At 32.1% G+C, this 27,150-nt stretch overlaps 3 protein-coding genes across 4 annotated transcripts; 2 read left to right on the top strand and 1 right to left on the bottom strand.

The window, feature by feature from the left end:
- Positions 1–8,304: 8,304 nt before the first annotated feature.
- Positions 8,305–9,018, bottom strand: LOC124821715 (zinc finger protein GIS3-like). The gene has a single exon (XM_047293642.2). The coding sequence runs from the start codon at positions 9,016–9,018 to the stop codon at positions 8,305–8,307; it is 714 nt and encodes a 237-aa protein (XP_047149598.2).
- A 432-nt stretch (positions 9,019–9,450) lies between these two features.
- LOC124828733 (serine/threonine-protein kinase CTR1-like) lies at positions 9,451–23,451 on the top strand. 2 transcript variants are annotated; one of them, XM_088096282.1, is made up of 10 exons: positions 9,451–10,803; positions 14,566–14,634; positions 14,779–14,879; positions 14,993–15,077; positions 15,169–15,267; positions 16,910–16,978; positions 17,103–17,234; positions 19,665–19,759; positions 21,522–21,693; positions 22,903–23,186. In XM_088096282.1, exons 1-9 carry the CDS (start codon positions 10,798–10,800, stop codon positions 21,595–21,597), a joined length of 732 nt encoding a protein of 243 aa, XP_087952408.1. In that variant the 5' UTR covers positions 9,451–10,797; the 3' UTR covers positions 21,598–21,693; positions 22,903–23,186. The 2 variants fall into 2 exon arrangements, with proteins under 2 accessions (XP_087952408.1, XP_087952407.1); XM_088096281.1 differs by lacking the exon at positions 22,903–23,186 and adding an exon at positions 23,252–23,451 and having other exon boundaries at positions 9,452–10,803.
- Positions 23,452–26,313: 2,862 nt separating this feature from the next.
- LOC148194052 (uncharacterized) lies at positions 26,314–27,019 on the top strand. Its single transcript, XM_088097686.1, has one exon. It carries the CDS (start codon positions 26,415–26,417, stop codon positions 26,877–26,879), a length of 465 nt encoding a protein of 154 aa, XP_087953812.1. The 5' UTR covers positions 26,314–26,414; the 3' UTR covers positions 26,880–27,019.
- Positions 27,020–27,150: the final 131 nt, after the last annotated feature.

Genomic DNA, 27,150 nt, shown 5'->3' with positions numbered 1-27,150 from the left:
ATGGAATATTAGGATGAACTGTCAACTTAGCTTTACCCACATTCATACTTTACCATTCCAATATCAATTCATGAGATATTCCTCCCCGGAATACTCTTTCATATTCAAAGTCAATTCATCCATATCATATTCCATCATCTTTCATTATTAAAACCTCAACTGAACCAATTGGAGTGAGACCGAGATGTCTCCAACTCAAAACGGATCAAATCGAGAGAGTTACTCATTGGTTGTGAAAGGGACCGAATACAATAATACTTCTCAGAGACTAATAGAATCGAACGTTATTTACCAAGTAAGTCAATTTAATGAATTGACTCTTGAGAGTTCAAACCGAACGCAACTAAGCCTAGGCCGAGTACTAAGACTTTATGCCGAAACCAACTGAGACCGATACTATAGGACTTCAAATAATAGTACTTGACGGAATCATATGAAGAAATCGAACGCCAATAAATACTTAGCTTCTTAATGAGTTAAACATCAAGGAAACCGAATGTCAGTCGAAGACCGAGCACTTTAGAGAACGAACGCTATTGAGTTTGAACAAACGCTCTTATTATAAAGATAGATTACGAAAATGAGAACAAGCGTCTGATGTAAGACCGAGTACTACTTAGTACGAGCGCTTGGTGTAAGACCGAGCACCACTAACTCATAGAATAAGGGTTTGGTAAATATAAGATATTATTTAACTAGTGTTCAAGAACGAACGAAATATACAAATACATATAGATATACTGAAGTTTATAACCAAATACTAAGGAACGAATATCCTTGGTTGAATGCTCATATACAAATATTACAAAAAAAAATGAAGACGTTCGCCTCAACTAGAATTCTCTCCAAATGAAAGAATCTCGTTTCAACCGAGTCCACAAGAAAACCGAACGGTCAATGACCTTCAGTGACGAACATCAATTTTCACATAGAAATACAGACTTGGAGTTCATACTCTTATTAACACATTCCTCAGCATTTATCTTCATACATTCATACAGCCAGAACATAGTAACAATCATACTTCATATTTCATCCAACAATTCAAACAAGCATGCCAACATTCAAAAACGAAAATAAAATCAAATTATATAAGCTTCCCTTACCTCTTAACGTGACCGGACGCTCACAGATATGGTTACTGGTTCACCTCTACAAATCCTTCTACCCTCAACGCTCGACAACTTCCGAAACTAAACCAAGTAAAGATCAAAACACTATCATAACCACTCATTTTAGAAGAGCGATCAACACATGAAACCAGAACTTGGTTTGCATGTCCAGGAAACCACACGGCTGAGTGAAGAGAAAAACTTACCAGCTCATATTCACAAACCAATCGGTTCAATCGAAAGCCCTTGACACCGGAAGAGTGGAAATGGTGCCTGAGTGATGATCGGAGAAAGAAAAGATGAGAATTTCTTAGAGAGAAAATGAAGGTTTTAGAGAGAAGGAGGAGAAATTGGTTTCAGAACTTTGGGGAAAAAGGATGCATGCAGAAGTGGCGTGAACTTTTGAAAACCCAGAATTTTACTCATACCGTCAAAACCGAACGGCCAACCTCCTGCTGCCACCTGTTTTCCACTCTCTGATTTCCATATCTCTTCCTTGACATTTGACTTTCACTCAAATGGGGTTTTTAGTGGGTTTTAAATGGGTTCTGACATTTACTATATTAAAATAAACAATTAAATATATTATTTATTATGTATTATATTGAAGCCATGTTATAGAAAAATACTAATTATAAAAAATATAACATTTAAACACTTATAATTAGTTGTTAGTTTTTTTAGTACATGAGAGAGTTTTTTTTCACTTATAATTAGTTATTGCTTGTCTCTTTTTTTAATTATAATTTAGTAGTCTTTGTAATTTGTGTTTTTATAAATTTTACACTGTAATTTAAAAACATTATTATGGATAAAATAGATAAATAACCTGAAAACATAAGTGTGTTCAATTTTTTTAATGTAGGTAATTATTGTAATTTATCGTATCAAAGAGTAAAATTGTAAAATGATTATTTTAATTTAAAAATATTAAATTTAAATGAAAGTTACTTAAAACTGAATATTTTTTTATGAAATTTGTTTTCTTATAATTTATTGATTTCTTCTTGATTTGACAAGTGTTACTTTTAAAATATTTGTTATTATTGAAATAATCATTGTGGGCATTTTATGGTTTTAAAATAAGTTAATATGTATATTTTTAATTGTTTGATAGACGTAAGTAAACAATTGTAAGTGAATAACAGAAAACAGTAAATGATACTTCACTTTAATGATTCATCCAACTTCAATTGCCTTTAGTTCTCTTTTGTAATGAATAAAGAGTTTCAATAATCGGTTAATTAAGATTTCACATATCATTTAGTGTTACTTATGACTTATAATGAAAATACAAAGTCACTTTGGAGATAAAGTATGAGTACAATATGTAATTTTTAGTAAATTCACAACATTAATCTTTGCAATATAATAATTATATAAAATATAAACACTATTTATACTAGTTAATTGTGAAGTCTCGGAAATTTAAACCATGATTACTGTCAAATCTGTCATTTATATCACTGCTGAGTCACCTGATTGCTTCCACAAATGCACCGCGCCACACGTTCAGTGCATTAAAAACGTACTAAACGCTGCATGCATGAGCGCCACTTGTCGTAGAAGTTTCGGAAGTCAGAAGAGAGAGTGCAGGTGTCAGCAGAGGAGACGCTCGTTCGTTTGGGCGTGGAAATTAACAAAACTGAGTTTCGAAAAACGCTCTCTCACCTGCACGCACTCTTCTTCTTCCTCAAAACCAAACCTTTCATTTTCTCCAACTTCTCTCTAGAACCAGTTCACTTTCTCTCTACTGTAACTCATCACCTTCTTCTCCGATCACGTTTCAGAACCGTAGAAACGTTCCTGAAGACGTGAGCGTTATTCTGATCCGAACAGAAATTGGAACGGAACTGGTAAGTCCTCATTGCTAAGCTTCCGTCCTTTTAGTTTCATGCGAACCCTAGTTCTGGTTGCATGCACGAGTTTTAGGTCTGAGTCGTGTATGATTTTTGGTGTTTTAGATTAAGCGATAGTTGTTGAGCAAAACCTGAGGGTAGGACGCTGTTAGAGGTCGTACTAAATCTTGCTCTTTGGGGAATACACTGCTATCCAGGTAAGGGAAGCTTAGTAATTTAATTTATACTTGTATGTTGTATGTAAACATGATATGAACTGAATGTATGGGATGTATGTTGGTTGAGTATGCATGATCGAACGTTGCTGTACTGAATGAATATGATATATGTTGGTTGAAATGTATGATAGGGGTGATACGTGTGAATATGAAATATACATGCTTAGAAGCGAGTGAATGTAAGTGAAACTTGAATATCAACTTCCCTATGATAACGTATGTCCGACATTAAACGGTTCTCGACCGTTTGGTGTTCTAGTAAACTTCTTTGAATTGGAATACTTTCATTTGGGAAGGATTCTGGTCGAGCATGAGCTATGTAGGTCTTTTACTTAGAGCTCATAATGAGCAGTGTCGATCTTACACATAGTAATCGTATTGGGTAGTGCTCGGTCTTACACCAAGCGCTCTTACTATTTTCTTGAAAAATCTTTGTAATACAGATCATCCATCTGTGTCGATCGACAGTGTTGAGCACCCTCGTAATACATACCATTCAACTGTGTCGACCGACAATGTCGAGCATCCTTGGTAATACAGATCATCCATCTGTGTCGACCGACAGTGTCGAGCATCCTTGTAATACAGATCATCCAACTGTGTCGACCGACAGTGTCGAGCATCCTTGAATAACAGATCATCCATCTGAGTCGACCGACAGTGTCGAACATCCTTGTAATACAGATCATCCATCTGTGTCGACCAACAGTGTCGAGCATCCTTGTAATACGGATCATCCATCTGTGTCGATCAATAGCGTCGAGCATCCTTGTAATACATATCCTTCATTTGTGTCGACCAACAGTGTCGAGCACCCTTGGTAATACAGATCATCCATCTGTGTCGACCAACAGTGTCGAGCACCCTTGTAATGCAGACCATTCATCTGTGTCGACCGACAGTGTCGAGTACCGTGTTAATACAGGTTGTTCATCTATCTGGTAGTCGGTATTACTTTATTTTGGAATGATGAACATTATATGAGATGAATAAATGTTTGTGAAAGTCGAACGAGCGTTCCATGGAGGAACGTCTCTTATATATATTTGAATGTTAAAATTTGGTAAAGTATGACTGTGGATAAGCTAAGACAGGCTTGGTCCATCCTGATATTCCGTGACACTCATCCTCACGTAGAGGGGAGTAGTTCATGTGTGGGAATGGCAGGAGGTCCTTAGTCCATAAGTTAACATGGGCGACGTAAGAACGGACTAACCTCGAGTGGCAGCTGATTAGGTATATCCCGGCTACTACACCACTCGGGTGCGAGGACGCCTATAGCTACACAGATCATACAGTCCGGACGGTCCGTCTAGAAATAGTTGTTGGATATTTGTTTATTTATTTATGTTGAATCATTCTGGTATGTTTGACTTGATTGAATTGATACTTTAATGTATGAATTAAATTACATGAGCTTACCCTGTGTTCTCTTCTTTGTGTTGTCGATTGTCTTTGTACGTCCGTCTTGTCCTTGCGATGATCATCGATGTGGATGGGAGCAGATGGAAGTGAGCTGCTGGAAGAGGCGCTGGCAGAAGAAATTTTGGAAGACGTCGATCTGGTTGAAGTAGGGATTAAGGTCGAGTCCTAGAGTGCTCGACATGTGGTAGCCGTTAGTATTTTTGTTTAAGTCTTAGATGTGGAATACCGTTGGCCACACTACATTTTTGTACTTTCAGCCGTTCAACGATTTGAACCTCGTATCTTTTTGTAAAGACTGCACTATTTTAATGATTAATGTAATTAATTCTGATTATGGTTATCACTATATTTTGAGATGTTACATTAATAATTTTAAAAAACGTGAAAGATTTATAAATATAGTTATCTATATATGAGTCGTCTAACACACTATTTTTAGCTAAATACTAAAAACTCAATATTTTCTTTATATGAAATGTTTCTTTAGATTGTGTATTCAATATTAAGATACTAACTTATTTTACATGTTTTGTTTCTTTTTTATAAATATCTTAGAAAAGATTATATCAAATTAAGGTTCTTATTGTTTTATGTCAACTCTTTTCAAATTATGCATATTTTATTAACAACTTTAATATTACACTCAATCTAGTACAAGATACATTTATCATTACACCTTTTTTGTGTTTCTATGTTTGTGACCATACTAAATTGAACATATACATGTCCAAAAAAGTAAACTTGTTGCATCAAAATTATTTTTAGATGTACGAGTCAACTAGCACAAAATGTAAATGTTCTTGCATTTAAAATTATGTATTGTTATTCTTTAAGTTTGGTTATATCTCATTTTCCAATTCAAATTAAAAATGTTTTACTAAACAAATGAATGTTTACAAGTATTCTTCTTTACAAATATTTGAGTATTATCTATATTTATATCCATGTCTAGTCAATTTAGATATTATTCAGCAAAGTCAATAAGAGTTTGAAAAATACTTGTCAATGCAAGTTTAATTGTCATTCTTAGTTATAAGAAAAATAAGGAGATATGTACTATAAGTGTTCATTATTAAAGAGATAAAGTTACACGGTAAATATTTTACAAATATGAAATATTCTCTTTACCATCTTATTAATCGTTTTATGAACCTTGTATTAAGACATGTTTTATATTACTATTGATTGAAGAGACCTTTTAATTCTCATAAAATCACTTATACATTATTTTCTATAGTAGAAGTTTCCATATATCGACATTTTAAAAAAGATCATTAAAGTTTCAACGTATGTCTTAATGTGTTTAAGATAAGTTAGTAGTATTTTAACTTACATCTTTTTCTATTGTATTCAATTTTCATGCAAATAACTTTCTCTAAACATACCTTATAACAGTAATAACACCAAAATGAGCATATAATCACACCATGAATTTGTCTATTATTTTAAAATTAATTGGTTTTTTATGAGTTTGGTGAAAAGTAGAAAAAATAATCAATTCAATTAAGATTACATGTTTAATGTCTATTATTTGAACGTTGACTCTGAAAGTTAGTGTCTAGTTAGTGTATATATTTTAAACATTCATGATTTGAACTATCCAATGACATTTATATAAGTTTTTCATAAAAACTTTATTTTCCAAGAACATACTTAGACAATTATTAAATCTCAAAAATTTAATATTATTTATTATAGTAAAAACTAAAGATAATCTTTATAAAATCTTATTAATTATTAAAAAAGGATTTTCTATGATAATTATCCTTTAATCAGATCAGTTATACCATATAATTTCTAAAAGGTTTGATATTTCCATCAATTATCGAATTATTTATACATTCATATACTTTCCAAAACCTGACTTGGTTTGATTGATTTCCACCAATGTTTATGACAATAATACAATATAAGTTTTAAAAAAAATATAAACATTTTAGAAATATGATGAATAACGTTATATGACCATTTGCTTATAAATTTTATACTGTTAAATTAATTTATAAGAATAACTTTTATAAATTAGTTCATGGATTTAATTTTTAAAAAAAACCTTACTATGTAGAAATTTTCAATATAAATGAAGTGGTTGAAAGTTATATTTAAAATTTAATTTAAGTGAATAAATATTTAATTGGTAGTAATTGTATAGTACAATATTCTAGTGGCATATTAACACAGATTCAACGTATTTTTACACATGATATCTCTTTTTTTAATATAAATACACTATATACATACACAAATTGTTTTAGTAAGATCATTATAATTAATTATAAAAAAACTATTTTGGGATATAATTTATGTTATTATCAAATTTTAGTACAAACTTCAGGGAAAAAATAAATATTATTACGTTTTTTAGTATAATTTTTTAATCAATCTTTGCTTAATATTGATTTATAAAAACTATAAAAAAATAATTTACTAATTTTACCAAATGAGAAAATAAGTTTGTCTAATAGTTTATAATAAAATCCACTAATAAATCATCGACCATTATAAATACATTAGGGAAACCATTTAGATATTTGGAACATATCTCGAATCAAGAAAGATTTATAGGTTTAATATACACATGTCGATTTCCCATCACCTATGACCTTTGTATGACATGATATTTTGTAAATAAATTATGTTATGTGTACCTTTCTGTTACACTAAAATAGTATAAGTTTTAAATATATTTAAAAGTGGATAAATTTATAAAAATCTCCATTTAAATATATTTCTATATCATTTAAAATTTATTAAAAATATTATGTAGTTATTTTTAAAAGATTAAATACGTGGTTATCGATCTGCATTTTAATTAAATAATGAAGTTACTTTTTATTTGAAAAAAAAATTAATTTAAAAAAAGTGTTTTTTTAAATAATAATATCAACTACAACACTGAAAATAATAAAATTTAATTATCTACATCTGAATTTAAAAATATGAAACTATTTCTACATATATGAAAAATTATAATTTTTTGAATGATATCATTATAATAAATTTCCAAAACAGTTTATTTAGGGCAATAAATTTTAGTTCGTTGTTAAAAATAAAGTACACGTTTTTGTTTTGTTTTTTAAACTATTTTTTTAAGTACAATTTGAAATTGATTTGTAAGTATAATTGTTATAAAATAATTTAGAATTTTTTTTTTTCATTTTCATTAAAAGTTTAATATTAATCATTTGGGACTTATTACATCACTTTTAATATTGTTGAAGTTATATTTAAAGAAAAATTACACGAACTTTTTCAAAAAATTACTTATAGTATAATTGTCGTTTAAATTTCGTTACAAAGTTGTCATGAAATTCGGTGTATTAATGTTAGTATGATCACACCTAAAGTAATACTTATTTATGATTATCATTATTAACTATTTGGATTACAAACTTTTAAGCGCAAAAGATTAATAAAAATAAAATATATTTTAATTGATATTTTCTTATAATTAATAGACAAAGAACAAAAGAAAATAAAGAAGTAAATGATATATTTAACCAATGTATAATTTATATAGTAAACATAATAATAAATCATTACAATAACAAATGTGATTACATCTTTATATTGAAAGTATTTGAGGTTACATTTGTTATTGTGAATAAACATGAAAGATAATATAACATTGATACCATAATTATTAATACATAATCTAAATTTTGAACTAGATAAATCTAATCTTCAAACTTAAAAAGGTTGGTTCCCAATATTATACTGATTTCTCATAAGGCCACTAAGACTTGGACGAGGCATGGTAGGTCCATTAGTTGGATCAAACGGATGAGCTTGGTTATGTTCAAAACCAAACCCTAATCCCCTATGGTATACATTTTGAGGAGCTTCAACATTTAAGCCTCCAAGGTTGGCCATACCAAATCGTTGCCCTGAAGTGGAGGTGTTGTGTAGCCCTTGATTTCCATAGCTAGGTAGAAATGGCCATGGCATGGTTGACATTTGAGTCATAGGGTGCATGTTAGTCTCATAAAAAAAGGGAATCGGAGCACGAAAAGGGTGTTGATGAGCCATGGTTGAATAAGGGTACATATGAACACCAAGTCCAAAAGTTCCCATATCAAACTCTCTATCTATCCTTGAGAGAACTCTTTCACGTCTGTGAGCATTTTGATGCCCTCCTAAGGCTTGAGAGCTTGGAAACTTTTTGTTGCAAAACTTGCATGAGAATTGTCGTTGCTTTGGCACAATCAATTGATGATTAGGGTTTTCTATTAGTTTTGGAGAATTGCAAATGGGCATGGATGAGGACTCACCGACCATTTGGTTATTGCCGAGACTCATAGATAGCAATAACTCTGAATCTACAACTTCAGGAGAAGATGTTTCCTCCATCTTACGCTTCAGTTTTCTTCTCTCATCACCTCTGACAAAGAATTCATCTGACATTGTTTTGATAAACTATTTTCTTAAGAACATGTATAGTTAAGAACTTTTTTTTGTTGGTGTTATGTGATTTTGGAGAAGAGGTATTTATTAAGAGATAATTAAATATTACATTTTGTATAAAAAGAAATTTATGTGTTGGATAACATTGCACATTAATAAATTTAATTATAAGAGAAAAATATATATAATTTAAAAGGCCTTTTTAAAAGTCAAATTTTAAATTTAATGCATTTTTCAAACTAAAAATAATATAATATAATTATTTTTTTCCAATATTCTAAATTAATAAGAATATTTAATATATCAATTAATTATTTACAAGCATTTGGAGATAAAAAGTCAAGTTTGAATTGTTGATAATTCTTTTTATAGGTTTNAGAGAAACCAATTAACTTGAAATTTTTAATCTTCTTGTACTTAAGACCAAAATTGCTTGTGCATGACATATATAAAAATATTTTTTGTAGCTTTTTTGAGGTGCATTTCACTTGCGCAATGAATAAAATGCAACAAAATACTTCTAGAATTTAGGATGTTAGGCTGGAATCATGCAACAACAAATCATAAATGAGATTGCACAAACGTATGGACCTTTTTAAACTTGACTTGAATATTCAATTTTTGAACTTGTAAGAGTTTATCTATGTAAAAATAATATTAAAAATCGATTAATGACATATATGCATAATATAATACTCTTAATGCAACTAAAGCTCAATAATTCCACATCATAATAAAAAGAAGGAGCAAAATCACAATAATAAACTATGATAGCACATTAGTGCTAAATAAGATTAAACTACTTGGGAGATTAAATCATTTATAATATCTTAAAAGTTGTAAGTTCTTAATGTTAAAACAATTCAAAAAGGATTTAACTTCTCCAAGTTGTTTGAATGTAATAAAATATTGTCATTGTTGGGTAAAAGTTGGACAAAACATACATTTGATTTCAAACTTGTTAACTTGCTTCTTGATTCCATAGTTTGTGTGAGTTTACCACAAGTTTAAAAAGTTTACCCAGGTGTATTCAGAAAAGAGCTTGATAGTGAGGTAACTTGTTTTCTCTATCTAGGATGGTAAACTCGTAAGAGGTTAAACGTTAAGTCGAGAGTTTGATAACTTTGGCTGGAATTATGACAGAAATATGCGATAGGAAAGAAGGGGAAGCAAAATACTTTGGAATATCTTGAGCTCAAAGCAAGGAATCTCTAATACTTTTTTATCAGCAACGTTGACATTGATAAGGATTGAAAAAGCAAAATACAAATTTAAAGATATAGTTTTCAGTATTTGGCAGACTTGTTCCTCAAGTAGAAGTAGCACCGACTGATTTACTCCTAAGTAAAAATGTCAATCACTACTATGACTTTTCTTACGAAACTGAAACAGAAATAAATATAAATTCATGTGCACAAGCATTACATAAAGCAATTATTTAGCAAGATTTGTTTGAATTTTAGTTGGGAGAGCTCAAAAGTATTTTGACTTCCAAAGATATAAAATTTCTCTTTTATGTTGTGCATTGAAATTTGCAAAAGTGCTTTCCAACTTCATTCTAAACATAGTTTAGTAATTTACGCACAAAAAAATTGCTTCTAGAACTACTTGCAGTTCCCATTCTTCTATTAAAAAATTGAGAAGGTGCTGGCATGGTATAGTTGCTACGAGAGCCAACATGGTAACTTCAGGTGCAAGACATGGAGAACAGGATGCATTCATGCAGTAGAAAGTGATGTCAAACTTTATGTCTTTGGACCCACCTTTTTCTGAACTGCAATGGAGGTTGTAGTTTTTCGTCAACTCATTTTACTTACAATTTTAGTTTATATAGTTGTGCTTTGAAGTTCTCCAAGTTCCTAACTTGAAATTTGAATTCCCTCATGTTATCTGCTTGCAACTTCATTTTTCTCTCCTTAACTAAATCCAGTTTCAACTCTTCCAATATCACATCCCACATGAATATTATTTATCCACTTATATACTGTTGTTTCTTTGCTGTAAATGCCTTGATGGGATTTCTGTTAATTGAAGATTTATAACAAGTCTTGAAGCATAACTGTGGCCATTGCAGCTGCTTATTGGTTTCCCCCATCAAATCCTATCATATCTCCCTATTTAATAATGTATCATGAGTCAAACTTACAAATGTCATTAATTCTAGACCCATGAAGAGACTTAGCAAGCATGTTAGTTAGTCGGTGACTGGAGCTGACAAACAGCCCCCAATCCTTGACTAAAGGCATTCGTGTCCACATTTAAAGGTTTGGAGAAATCTGGTTCTGCTAGAATTGGAAGTTGAGAAATAGCCGCTTTTAGGGTGTTAGAAGCTTCTTGAGCATCCCCCGTCCAACTAAAACCTTATTTTTTTAATAATTGTGTAAATGGTTTGGCAATTTTGCCATATCCCTTCACAAAGTATTGATAATAGCTGAGACCTAGGAATCCTCTCAAGGCTGTTGCGTCTTTCGGAGTAGGCCACTTCCACATTGCCTCCACTTTCTTCGGGTCAGTAGATATGCCTAGGCCAGATATGATAACCCAAATATTCCAAACTACGCTAACCAAAAATGCATTTCTTTTTATTGATCGTCAAATTATTCTCTTTAATCACTTAGAGAACATGTGTTAAATGTTGGACATGTAGTTCAATAGTGCCACTATAAAGTAAAATATAAAAAAAAACTAACACATACTTCCTCAAGAAAGGTCGAAGAATCTCATTCATCAAGGATTGAAAAGTGACCGGGGCATTAGTCAACTCAAAAGGCATTACTAAAAACTCAAAGGGCCTTGTAATCCACACAAAATTGCCACCCACCATCCTTTTTTTAGCTAGAATAGGGGGTAATACTAGGTCTAGTGATTCCTGCTTTCAACATATCAAGGACCTACTTTTCATTTTCATTCTTTTGAAGATGTGAGTATTTGTATGACCTCAGATTCAGAATGGAAGCTCCTTCTTTTAAATGAATAGCATGATCCTGTGTCCCGTTAGGAGGTAATTCAGTTAATCTTTTCAGTGATGTTGATGTGGTAGATAACGCGGAATCTCCTATAACCATCTGTTGTCACTCACCTCTTCCAATGGTCAATTTTAGTTTCCCAAAATCTGCCTTAACCTCTCCTAACCTGGCCAGCCATTCTAATCCCAAGATCACACTTGCTCCTCCTAGATAAAAGATGAAGAATTCCTATTGAATGTCCAACCCTTGTAACTCCAAAACAAATCCCATGCATTTTCCTTGACAATGCACCTTGTGACCGTCTCCTACCTCCACCACATAAGGATGAGTCTCTTTAGCCTCTAACCCACATCTATTCACGACTTCTTGGGAGATGAAATTGTGAGATGTCCCACAATCTAATCGGACTAAAACCTCTACATCTCCAATCCTACCATAGTAAACATGGATAGTTGCAAAGCTTTATCTTCTTCAACATCCTCCTCCGTGTCTCCTTTACAATTCACTAATTTGTCATAACTTGATAAATCTTCCTCTGTTTTTAACATGTGTAATTGCTTATTTCTACACACATGATTAGGTTTTAATTTCTCATCATGAAGCACAATCCTTTCCTAATTTTATCTTGCATTTCCTTATCTGATGATTTTCAAAATGCGACTCCTCCGTTGCTGTTGATTCCTTGAGTTTTATTGAGAGAATTCACAGCTTCCACCGACTCCCCTTTTCCCCTGCCAAATACGAACTTTACTTAATCATTTGAGCTTTCATCATCAATTCTGCCAGATTTGACGGATCATGTAACTTCACTTCCGACTTAACTTGTTCCTCGAGTCCATTCAATAATATTCCAATCAAGTAATTTTGTTCAAATCCTTTTAGAAGCCCCGCATATTGCTCGAATTGTTCTATGTCATTTTCAGCTGTGTCTGTCTATGTTAAAGCAATCGAAATTTTAAAATGGATTCTTTAGCACCCCTGATAGGACTCTTAATAAGGATCATAAGGTGGGAAGTGCACATGGGCCTGTTACTCAGCAAGGAAAAATTATAGAAGAAATAGATAGGCCCAAAATATGGAATGTTTATGTGAGAAGAAAGAAAGTGGGGTTAGGAAAAGAAATAGTGAGAAGTTAGTTAGGATAGGGAATGACGTGTTAAGAATCCAGGGATGAGAAATTCTGTTATAGGAGAGAGAAGGGAGAGTGTGAAGGGGTACCGTGAGAAAGTGGTGAGTTGGTTAGGAGGAGAGTCATCCTCTGGAGGAGTCTAGTGCTCTGGTTTTTCCTTGTTACTGTAGAGCTACCAGCTCAATAACTTTTACTGCATAATCTTCTCAAATAATACAAACTTGATATTTAGTTATTTCTTGGTTCTTATGAACCCCACTCTCCTCATTCCAATTAAAAGGTTTTTCCCCTTCCCCTCAAAACTGTATTTCTTGGTTCTTATGAACCCCACTCCTCATTTCAATTAAAAGGTTTTTCCCCTTCCCCTCAAAACTGTCCCTAAACTATTTAAATAGTTCAGGTACAGCTGGCACACAACTTATTTATTCCTTCTCCTATATACAATAACAAACCTATCACGACAAATTCAATAATGATAAACCTTCATAAATCAATTTGATGCAAGTGTTTGAAGATGATGTGTTGAGGAATTGGTGATGCATGGTGGTGGTTGGCCATGAGTCAACTAGTGTAGTGGTTGGGCAGTTTCAATAGCAAGGTCATGTTAGAGCTCTAAGGATGCAGCGGCTGTTGGAGAGAAAAATACGTTTGGAGGACACGGTGGGTGATGAAGAGCAAGAACTCGGAGAGTGTGACAGCTGCTTGCCAGAAAGAGACTATTTTTTGAGGACATGGTGACTGACGAACAACAAAAATGCTCCGAAAAATGCTCTAAGGGAATAAGTATTGTAGAACAAGAAAAACACTCAAGAGTGCGTTGGTTAACAGAGAGAAAAAAAGTACTCCAAGGGCATAATAACTATACGAGAGCTAAAAGAACAGTTGTAGAATGTGGCAATTGCTGGAGAGCAAAAGATGCTCAAAGGGTACAACGTAGTGAACAAAATGTAGCACCTGGTATTGTTTACCCGACAGAGAAAATCAGAGTGATGAAGTCAGGGTCAGTGTCTAGGGAAAAAAGGTGTAGCCCTACCGTGGATTAGTGACAAAGGAGGATGGTATTACTCTGATATCAGTTGAAAGAATTACTAGTCATTGTGTGTTTTGTACACACGAGCATTCTTATATATAATAAAGATGAGATACAATAATACGGAAAAAATTCAATAAATAATGGGAAATATTTGGTTATGCATTCCCTATTTAGTGTAAGCAAAAGCATATCTCTAATGAGATTCAACAATCACTACAGATATGGGAAAAGTAAAGTTTAGTAAATTAGTATGATGTCTTGGGAATTCCTCAGTTCATGAGCTAGTTTTTAGAGTTAAGTTAAGCTCAATCCAATTTAAAGAACACTACCCATTTCTTTTTCTGCTTCTTTCCTCTTTTTTCTATGTGTGGGGGTCAATCACAATCCAATCACTAAATGTTAACTATCTAATATCTTAGGATGTTGCAGTGAAAATTCTTAAAGTGCAAGGTTTTGATCCTGGGCGATTTGAAGAATTTCTAAAGGAGGTATCCATTATTGCTGGTTTTAATTTGTATTTTCATGTTCATTTTTATATTTTCGAATGAGGCTCAGGAACAATTTTACGTTAGTTTTGTACATATAATTTTTTTTCCATGTAGATTGCTAATCATTCCCAGTTTATTTCATAGGTCTCACTCATGAAGCGCCTACGGCATCCAAATATTGTACTCTTGATGGGTGCAGTTATTCAACCCCCTAAGTTATCAATTGTAACAGAGTATTTATCTAGGTACAAAAGTTTTCCTTTAACAATGAAAACTGTGCTCCTTGCTTATGTTTATAATTGGAGAAAATTTGGGTTGAGTGTGATATTCTTATGCTAATTATTTCCTTGAATTGCAGAGGCAGTTTGTATGAACTTCTGCACATGCCCAATGTTGGATCATCACTTAGTGAGAGGTGTCGCTTAAAAATGGCTTATGATGTGGTATAACTTTGATGATTAAAACTTTTAATAGTTTTACTATTTATATCTTTTTAGGCATTATGCAGACCTAAATGTTCATATTTTGTCTAAGGCAAGCGGAATGAATTATCTTCATCAAATGAGACCCCCCATTGTTCATAGAGATTTGAAGTCTCCAAATCTTTTGGTTGATGATTCATACACTGTTAAGGTAACTGTTTATTTTGTTGGAGTATTTGAAAAATGTTATCATGTTATTGTTGTACCGTAAAGTATGTTAATCTTACATGATATCATGGGAATATTTTGATATTTCGCACGATGCTTATTTAGTTAGGATTGGGAGTTTATCATCTATAACAATATATAATGAGACACTCCCACCTTGTGCACACAATTCATATTCATATTTATGTTTAATTATATTTTAAATTTTCACTATTTTGAACCTCAAACTACATGTTACGCATGTATCCATAACAATATATAATGTGAAACCCTCATTATGTATTTCATGTTCCTATTTTGCCCTTAATTAGATTTTAAATTTTCAATATATTGAACCTCAAAATTATTATTGCTACATACATACCAATATATAATGGGATTGTGTGTACATATTTCATGTTCCTATCTTGTCCTTAATTAAATTATATTTAGTTTTTAATATTTTGAACTGCAAAACTATTAGTATGTTGCGTTTACATCTATAACAATATATAATACAATACCCCAATTTTGTGTACACATTTCATCTTCTTATTTTGCCCTTAATTATATTTTAAATTTTTAATATTTTGAACCTCAAAGCTGTCATATTTATGTATACAGCAATCAAAAAGAAAAACAGTGCAGATAAACTATCCATCTATTTAAAATAACCTCAGATAAACTACTTCACAACACAATTACATTTTTTTCCCTTTTTCATGCAAAACTATAATTGGTATTGCTCCTGCAATGTTGTTTTTGATTCAAATTATTGGTTACAAGTAAAATATAGAAAATAATAATACATCTTTTTTTAAATAAATATATAAAATTAAAACTAATATAAGTATTAAATTTTGACCCTTAAAATATGGTAGTGTAATAAAACAATGCGGACACTTAGGCACTAGTGAAATATGATAGTGTATCCGCTTTAGTATAAATAATATTAGTGCCTTGTCTTTTCTTTTGGATCATCACATCAAACCAATATCAATTTCAGATTGTTCAGTATCTATATATTCCACCTTTTCTTTCTCCCCTTCCATTATACGTCTTGACATGCTTCCTTATTTAATTAGGATTGGGAGTTTAGAATTAATATAAACAGGGTTAGTTTTCTGTCTTTTGCTTGTCATCTTATCATCACATTAAACCAATATCAATTGCACATCATTCAGTCTATGTTCACCTTTCTTTCTCCTCGATCTGAAGGTCCTATGTTTTCAAAATAGTATCAAAGCAACAACATCCTTTATGACCTAGCGAGAAACAGCAGAAACTCTCTTGTTATGTATAAAATAAAATTAGAAAGGACTCTCCCTGATTTTGTAACTCATCCTTTTCTTTTTCTGCCTATAAATTATTAGCCGAATTTTAGGATGTATCTAGCCATGACAATTGATGGCTGCTAGGGTTATGTTAACTGTTCCCCCATTTGGCCGAACCTAATTATTAATGCTTAACAGTGCCTGAATTGCTATTGCCTGCTGTACTAACAACCCCACCCTACCAAAAACGAATGGTTTTGCTTAAGCTAGCAATTTCCCATGCAGTCATTCACTAACGGCTCACGTGTACATTTATGGATCTATATGAGCGTGCGGATAATTGAGCGTTGATGTTTGAATTATGTAATTCAGGTATGTGACTTTGGTCTTTCACGCACAAAGGCAAACACATTTCTTTCTTCTAAAACCGCAGCTGGGACTGTAAGTTCTTCTTATTAACTGAATCATTCATGTGTCAAGTTTTGTTAAATTTTTCTTAACTACAATTATTTGATGATTTGACATTATAATTTATTCCCTTTTTTTTTCTTTCTGGACATGCCAGCCTGAATGGATGGCACCCGAAGTCATCAGAGGAGAACTGTCAAACGAAAAGTGTGATGTATTCAGCTTTGGTGTAATTTTGTGGGAACTAGTCACCCTCCAACAACCATGGAGACATTTAAATCCTTCACAGGTTATTTGCTTCTCCCCAGTGCTTTTGATTTAGTTTGTTAGATATATTATCTTTATTTTATATTTATCTTTTATCTTTAATCAGTTTGTTATTATTTCTTATTTATATTTTGGACTTAGTCAATATTTATTCTATTATAAATAGAGGACCCTATATGTATATTCAACACAAGGGAGATTAATTCCATAACTAATTTTTATTATATTCAACATGGTATCTAGAGCCTAAAGTTCTTTTGAGGAAAAAGTTTTTGGTGGCCTCTGCCACTACATCTGCCTACGGCGCCGGCGTTTACCACTGCTACTATCGGAGTTCAAGTTTCGATCGACGATCACATGGTTTGGATCGTCTCAGTCAAGCAACCACCATGTCATTAACGACGCCTTCATCGGAGCTCCTACGTGCTTTTAACGCCTTTTGAAGTTATGGATGTGCTCCCTTTTTTCTCTTCTGACCTCTCTTTTGTCACTATTGCGTTTGATCCGTTCATATATGTTTTTTTGGACCCGTTCATATATGTTTTTTTTGGAAAAGATGGTTTTTGTTAGTTTATTTACATCAGTGGTGGCTCTCCAACAATTACCTCTTTATCCATTGATGATCTTCCTCAACGACGATTTGCAAGAAGAGATTTATATGGAGGAACCTCCTAGATTTGTTGCTCAGGAAGAGTCTTTTGGGTTGGTATTTCGTCTTCTTGCAAATCATTAGCAATTTGGTGTCACTCGAGTGCAAAAGCAGATATTTTCACTAAGACTTGATGAATTATATTAATAACAAGCTTGGTACATATGTATGTACTAGCTTGAGGAGAGTGTTAAATATATTTCTTTATTTTATATTTATCTTTTATTTTTAGCTAGTTTGTTATTATTTCTTATTTGTATTTTGGGCTTAGCCCATATTTATTTTATTATAAATAGAGGATCCTATGTGTATATTCAACACAAGGAAAATTAATCTCATACCTAATTTTTATTATATTCAACATAGTTAATTTCTAGAATACTGGATACTCTAGATAGAATACTAGAATACCCTGAGCAGCTTGATCTATCCTCAAACACATATACATAGCGTGTCCAATACAGGACACTAACCATGTTCTGGTCTTCATGTTGGAGTTGGTGTTTCATAGGTACAGATTCTACATTTTGGACCGGTCCAAAATTCTGTCTTTGATTTAGATCTATTGCACACAAGTGATATATATATATATATATATATATATATATATATATATATATATATATACCCTACTTGGGATTAGGTTTCTCATGAACCAAATTCCTGCTGGTTTTCAGGTGAGATTGCAACCAATCAAAGGTGAAAATTCGACTCTTCAGGACCGAATTTTGTTCTACAAAAAAATATAAAAAGTATTCTATCTGTGTAAATAATAGGTATAGTTTGCTATTGGGGAAATATTAAAAAACCAACTGTGGTATTTTGGTGAAAAAATTATACAAAATAATCTGAGACACGGAGAAAAATCCCCCCTAGTTAACTGTTGAGATTGAATTTAGCTCAGTCTATTTATATTATGATATTTATGTGTAGTCTTAATGGGTAACCTGTAGGTGTTTTACTGCTGCAAATTTCTTACTCAATAATCCATCCTTGGGTACAAGGAGGAAGGGTGTTATGATGTCTCACACTAACTAGAAACCTGGCCAAATTGTAAGACTATAATGCCCATTTTTAATGTAGTATCAAGACCCTATTAAGCCCTAATATTGGATCACTTGCATACGTCTAGTTCTACAAATTTCATATCCATTTTGATGTATAAGGCTTGGTTTATTATTATAGCTTCCCCCTACCAGAATTAAAGTTGAGAGTAACATTTTAAGAATTAAATAATGGTATAACGGTTTAATAGCAACAGAGATAAGGTTTAGAGAGATAGAACAGTAAGAAATTTCAGGAAGAGGTTAAGTGAATTCTCACTGGAGCAGTAGATTCTTTTCTGTTATAGGGATATATTGGCTGATCAACCACTTTTTTTCCCTCAAACGAATGACTTTCTTATTGGCCTTGTGTCTGGAGACTCCCTTGGCTCAAATGTTGATAACTTGAGGTGCTATTTTCCAATGATTTTCTCCTTTTTCTTTGTTGTCTTTTATTTTGGTATTTTTCCAAGGGGGATTCCTTATCCTATCCTCTGTTTGTAACTTTTTCTCTTCATCTTATCAAAGTCTTCTTTTAGAAAATAGTTGTTATTCCTAAGCACAATATCATTCAGTTAAAATTAGAGTCTGAGGCAGTTAGCTGTTTTAATTGAGTATTTTCCTGGGTCATTTTTCTACTAGCCTCTCTCTGCATGATGTTTTGTAATATGCATCAAGTGGCTTTTAGTTTGATACGGTAGTTCCATCTTTTTAATCAAAATAAGTGCTAAGGCATCACTGTGTTGTTTTCCATATGTAGGTTGTTGCGGCTGTTGGTTTTATGGACAAAAGGCTAGATATTCCAAGGCATGTGAATCCTGAAGTTGCAGCCTTGATTGAACTCTCCTGGGCCACGTAAGTAGATTAATAAATAATTTTGATTTCTTCTTTTTATGTACATGAAAACTTTGTGGTTCATGAATGGTTGATTCTCTTATGATCAGGGTAGTAGCCCAGACTAAACAAAAGTAATTGAAGACCATCAACTATGGCTATACTAGTAATAGATTTTACTGAAATAATGTGTCTAATCCATATACTACTGATTTATTTACAATAAAGGAGTAAATAATGTAATAAAGGGTACATGAAAAGTAAATCGGTAAAGAACCCTAATTTTTAGTTTTACATGTTAATACGTCTACAATCCAATCATATCTTTAAGAACCCCGTGATGCTAGAGCTTATATGTCATATGCATCAAACTATTATATATGTCTAGATAAATGCATAGGCTAGATGAAAATAGAGGGTGAAGATGAAATGACTAAAAGCTAGGCGGAGCTAAAACAGCCAAACAAAGCACAGGAAAACTGCTGCACTGCAGACCATACAAAGAGCAATAACAGAGGCATAAAAGACACGTGTCACCAGAACCAGTAAAACCTCTTCTTGCAACTAAGCATGGCAGAAGACATTTTTATGTCTAGCAAGTGAGGAGACCAGTGACAAATGACAGTCATATCAAGAAATAAATGAGCATAATGGTTTTGGCTACAAGGGAAAAAATTTCATCATAATTGAGGCCAAATATTTGAGTATAGCCCTTATCTACGTAGCAAGCTTTGAAAAATTATCAATGTTGTGATCCCAATCAATCTTGACGGTATAAATCAAGTTGCAACCTACAATATTCTTGCTAGGAGGTAAGGAAACAAGTTCCTATATGTCATTGGTCTGTAAAGAAGACATGTCTTGCAATATTTGTTGCCAAGTGTAAGCTTAGGAATGGATTGAGTGCTTGGGGCATGCCTTGTCCTTGAAATCACAGTTGACAACAACATCCCAAGTATATATAGTTTGTTGTCTGGTCAATCTTTTGCAAAGAATCAACGAGATGTTGGTAAGAGTTGGTGTAGAACCAAAGTGTGAGGAAGAGCTGACAACAGAAAGGGGTAATGATAGACAGGTGAATAAGGATAGGCTTTGGAATGTTTCTTATAAAAAGAAATTTAAGAATAACCGTAAATAGCTGTGATAGTTAAGGGGGGGGGGGGGGGGGGGGGGGGGCTGAGACTTTTGTAAAGTCTATAATAATCCTCTTCCTTGGGGGTGCCAGGTCAGGATGGATTGTGTAGTATTGTAAACAGGAATGCCCTGTGAAAGGAAGATTATTTCCTTTGTAAACAATTGTTGAACAATAATAATGGAGTTATATTCAGTGGAAAAGGGTCCTACCTATGCTTTCTGGGAATTATTCCGTTTTTTGGTCAAGGCGTGTAACAAATACCACATCAGTTTTACTGAAATAGTGTCTCTAATCCAGACACTATTTATCTTAATTTTTAATCGAGGAATAAATAATGAAATCAAGGACACAAGGAAAGTGAATAAAAAGGGATCCTTACGTTCTAGCTTTCCAGGTTCTATATTTGCAGTAGTCTATGCATATTTTTAACAGTAGGATTTGAACTCAAACCAGTAATTAACATGATTCGTACTTACTACTTGTACCAACCATTGTTGGTCAATTAGTTTTAATTCTTTGTTCAACAGATTCTGACACTTTTCCTTTTACCTTTCTTAGTGTTGAATCTGAAATTATTATATGATATTCTGGCAGCCAACTTTCAAAATCCTTCACTATCCTTCTATTTAATATCTGTTGGTGCTGTAGGGAACCCTGGAGACGGCCTTCTTTCTCCTATATTATGAAATGTTTGCAGCAAATAATTGCTGATGCTAGAGGGTGAACAAGTTCATACCTCATTTATAGTCTTCAGCCTATATATACAGAGGAGAAACAGCAATATTGAACAAGAAAATAAATGGCATTGCCATTCATTCAGGTCAGGTGCTTTCTAATTTGAATAATATATTTGCTGCAATTTTTTTTTTTTTTTTATGTTCAGTAGTATAATACATGTTCAATCTCAAATTCAAATCATTTATGAGCATAGTTTGCACTGAATATGCAAATGGATTGAGTCCTTTTTTTATTTTTCCGGACTCATTTTTAAATGCTTCCTTGCGGTTTTGGCTTATTTATTTACGAGAAATTAGAGTAACACTAAAACAGGCTTAGAGGGAGTCAGTAACGACATCTAGTTGTGACTTCATTACTAATGGTCCTCTACTAGTTCCTGTATTGTCAAACTGAAAGAACTTGAGCACATGAGGATAGTTCGACCCAAAAGATTAGTTTATTTGTGAGAATGCCTAAAGCTTAAGTACCACATTAAATAGTTTATTCTATACTTGATATGAGACTTGACATTGTCTCTTCTTTTAATAACCAACATCCATGGCAGTTCCATTTTTTTACTTTTGTCAACACTGACTTCCTGGTAGTCTTTTTTTCTAACTGCTTTACTTATATATCTGTATTTGGTTTACACTTTTAATCTAGTCTTAGGTAGGCTGAAAGGAGATTCCCACATATCAGAAACATAAAAGTAAATATCAGGAAATACTCCAGGAACCCACAATTCGTTTCCAAGCCGACAACTAAATTCCTATTTGACACCCCCCTCCCAACCCTCTGCACACACACTCCATTTCACCTCCAAGTAACCTTCAACCCCTTAAGAGGCGTTTGGCATATAAAGGGAAATTTTAGTTTTCCTAAAATCTGTTGCTGAAAATGTTATTTTTCTATGTTTGGTTTGTTTAAAATTCCCAAGAATGTTTGTTAGTTAAGCTTCCCGTTAAATTGTTCTCTTAAGAGAGGAGAGAATCTATCTATTTTAAGTTGAATTTTGTTTACTACGATAAAAATAGTTACTTATGCTAAATCATTTAATGTGACAAATAATATCACGTTACTCTTTAATTCCCAAAAGATTTATATAAACATACCTAGGAATATTTTTTACAATCCAAACAGTTTTTAGTCATTCTTAGGATTCATGATTCTCGGGTATGAAATAATGTCTTGTACCAAACGTTCTTTAGTTTCATGGTTCACTGCTGAACCTGTAATATTTCCTTATCCTTTAACTTATTAGGCTCAGCGGTCTCATCAGAACTACTAATGCAAACGTATTTTCCTTGATTAGATATTTAAGAAATTCTCACAGTTGGGGCAATGACGCAGCTGAAATTTCTAGAGATTTTCTGTTTGAAATTGTGAATAGGGAAGTGAATTCTATGTTTATTATTGTAATCACTGCAATAGTTTTTATTTACTACTCTAATTATAAATAAGACTCTCTGCTGTGTAATTGAGACATGAATTTCACAAGTTTCTTGCTTTTTATCGTGCTCAAAAGAGCCTAAATGATAGGTTACCCAATCTTGAATACTCAAAAACTACCCTTACGCTGCTTTAGTTATGCTAGTATATCTACCTCAAATGTGCTTATGGCATATCAGATTGATGATTTGTGTGTATATTTGGTTTGGCAGGACCTTGCTGAAGAACAAAATACACCCATTTTAAAATAACCTGTCATTTTTTGTTGTATATGTTTATATAAGCATACTCAGACTGTCACCTATATTACTATTTGCTTCGGGTGCACCTATAATAATAGTATGACATTGGGTTTATAATTTATATATACAAGAAATTCTTTTTTATCTTATTAAAAAGGGATTCTAATTTATATATACTAGTAATTATTTTTATCTTTTAAAAACATAATGATGTGCTATTTGCTCATCATTGTTATTAGACCGAGAAACATATTTGTACGTAGGAGCCCACTCTCTGCAATTCGCACTCTTCCCAAACCATGTATGTACATATCATCATCACCATTGCTCTTTCTTCCTCCTCTCCTATTTTTGTTCAGGCTACTTCCATGGGGTATTGGAAAAGTCTAAATTGCTCATATTGATCAAATATTCGAATTATACAATTTGAAAACATAATCCAGATCAAGAAATTTGGAAATATATTACAGGTTAGACCGTTTGTATTATATTTCTGAATAAAATATGTCTAGAAATGTATTCTGGATTGTATAGTTTAGAATTCTAAATTATACTATCTAGAATCTTTTTAGAATTCAAAATACATTTTTAGATTCATAAATGTATTTTGAACTATGTAATCTGAAATATGTTTTCGCAACCTAGAATACATTTTTAGAGTTTGAATTGTGCAATTGGAACTGCATTTCAGGTTAGTTCAAAATACACTTGGATTATGTAATATAATACATAGTACATTTTCATATTTGAAAATTTATTTTAGATAGCACAATGCCAAGTTTTCAAATGATGCAATCTAAAGTATATTTTTGAATTATAGATTTTAATGTATTTTTAAATTATACAACTCAAAAATATTTTTAGATTGTTTAATATATATATAATATATTATATATATATATATATATATATATGAATTATCTAATCCAAAATATTTTCAATTTATACTCTTTCTGCACTTATAGAGGTGCAAAGAAAGCATACCATTAATTTCAGTGGGAAATGAAATCTCGGCTTAAAATTTGGTAATTTATAAACACATTCTTGTAATAACCATTTGAGATATTTTTCAGTGAGCATATTTTATGTATCTTAATAAAGCTTACGTTAATTTATTATTTTACATCTAAGAAAATTGTGTTTATAAGATTTTCAAGTTTTCTCTCTCCCTTTCTCTTTCTCTCCCTCTTATCTTATTCTTCTTCTTCTAAAGAGTGCAATGACAATGGCGGCAGCAGCGTATGGAAAGTCAAATTAAAATAATAAATTTGAAAAAAAATTAATTATATAAAATTTGAAATAAAATTAAAATCAAGGCAATGTGCACCTTGGGGTGACTTATGTCTCAACAAAAAAGTTTATTTCTGAGTAACGCAAGATGCGTGTAAAAAGAGGCATTGTTGTTCATGTATTTGATTACGGCAAAAAACAATTAATTTGAACTTGTTTTTTATAACATCATAAAAATACTTCTCATGCAAATTTGAAGTTGGTGACTCAAAATGTGGCCAATTGCTTTTTGCATTCCCATGGGTTCTTCTTGCACCTCTATGAGGATGTTGGAAAAGTCTAAAATGTCCATATTTAGTTTTTTTGCATTATGGAATTTGATGTTCTAGATTGTCCTATTTAAAATATATTTCTTGATCTAGTCTAAATTTGTAATGTATTTTGAAGTGTACATTATGGAGTGCATTTCTTTTATTACAAAATATATTTCATATTTTATAATTCCTAATGCATTTTTTATTACAAATTCTAGAAAACGTATTATAGGATGTATAATCCAAAGTATATATCTAAATTGTATAATCTAAGATACATTTTTGGTTTGAGAAACATATTTTAGATTCCACGGTTTAAAATATAGTTTTCAAAATATGTTTTCAAATTTTGGATTGCAAAATTTAAAATAGATTTACGAATTATGCAAAATGAAATGTTTTTGATGATCAATTAAATTTTTTTCCACGCATATGAAAAACATAGAAAAAAAGTAGGTGATAAAATAAATTTTTATGAATATGTGAGGAACAAAAGCTTTATATATTAATTCCAAAAATTTGAACAATTTTTTTTAAATTTGATGTTCTAACACTCAAAATTAAATCAATAATTTCATGGGGAAACCAAATCCAACAATAATTTGTTTTAAGAAACCTTGGTTGGTTCCACTCACTTGTATTGACTTATTTACCCCCACGCGTTAAATGAGTATATATATCCAAAACAAAGTAATCCCAAGGTTTTTCAAGCCATTGAGCCTATGATATTAGTTGGTTCAGAAGCCATAACTCACATTGAATATTTTAAGCTTACATAAATAAGTGTATAAAAATGCTTTTAATATTGTAAAATGAATAGATTTTAATTTTGATTCATGTAATTTGTAATATGATGGTAATATTTCTTATATACTTTCAAATTTCTCAAAATGTTAATTTCATTTACAGATTTTAAAATAAATGTTAGATATTAAGAAAGCTATTTTAAATTAAAAAAAATAGAATTTTAAAATATTTGTATAGAACCTGAAACCAAATTTGAAATCTTCAAAATAATTTGGAGTGTAAAAATTTTAGTTATAAGAATATGAAATTTGAAGAAATTAAATATAATAAAATTAAAATACATTATTTTTATATTAATTTTTATGTATGTAAAAAAATAAATTAGGAGGGTCAAACCTCCCCTCTAGAAGCTTGAAGCTCCACCAGTGATTTGACTCATTTCATAAGAGCTTAAATAATAATCAAATTCTATAAAGATAAAAACATATTTTCTATAAACAATATATACATACATATTAGTTTAACTCAGGTAAAAATGATTTTTTATATAAAAATATTAACATGAAGTTTTTATTTAATGAAAGTTACACAAAAATGACTGATCAGATTTTGTGATCCAATTTATTATAAGATTTGAATTATCACGACTAATTTAATAAAATAAACTAATTATGTGGATGAAAAATTAACTTAAGACAGGAGCAATTTCAAGACTACGGGCATACCGTAGTCGCATAATCCCATGCACACCACAGAAGGAAGTAGATTATATCATATCTGATTTCAATTTTGATTTTCTCCTTCCTTCTTTGCCTTTTCATTTTCCCAAGCGCGTTGTAGTGATGAAGAATGTGTTGGTAGGGTTCAAACCCTCACTCTCAGTTCCTGTTTCACACTCTTCTTTTCCGTTCTCTTCTTCCCTTTCCCTCACACCCCTCCCTTTCTCTCTCTCCTCAAGATCACTCCCACTTCTTGTATTCGCTAACAGCAACAAAGATTTGAGGGAACCGGAAAACACACAGCAACCACAGCCACCCAATGGTTCCGAGGATCAGCAAAAGCAGCAGCAAGAGAATGGCAACGATTGGAGTAATCAAAGATTGCCCCTTTTGGGTTTCAATTGGAGGAAACTGTTGGACCCCGACCCTGACAACGTCCTTGCACTTGGCCTAACGGGAATTCTCACATGGGCAAGTGTGCAAGTCCTCTGGCAGCTCTTGTTCATCTCTTTGGCCATTCTTGTTGCTGCCCTCAAGTACTCTTTTATCGCTGCTCTTCTTGTGTTCATTCTCATTGCTCTTCTTTGATAAATTTAGTTTCCTTTCTGCTTTCTGTGATCCTATTTGATATTATGGAAGGTATGACTTTTGAAAAGTAGTTGAGCATGTGATTGAATGATAATGTAAAAAGCAGTTACGAAAGTCAACGAACGTATCATTGTTGCTGATCTTCTTGTTTTCATTCTCATTGCCCTTCATTGAATTGCTTTAGTTCTTCTTCATCGCGATGTGACGGACCAAAGTTTAAATATTGGTTCGTGCCTATATTTCGTGTCTGGGAAATAGATTGTATGTGTTT

Source organism: Vigna umbellata, chromosome 8, assembly GCF_029865625.1.
Source record: "Vigna umbellata cultivar VRB3 chromosome 8, Vumbellata_1.0, whole genome shotgun sequence".
In the NCBI taxonomy this organism is placed as follows: domain Eukaryota; kingdom Viridiplantae; phylum Streptophyta; class Magnoliopsida; order Fabales; family Fabaceae; genus Vigna; species Vigna umbellata.
Note: the sequence above shows the minus strand (reverse complement) of the source record. Positions and strands in the feature narration are given on the sequence as shown.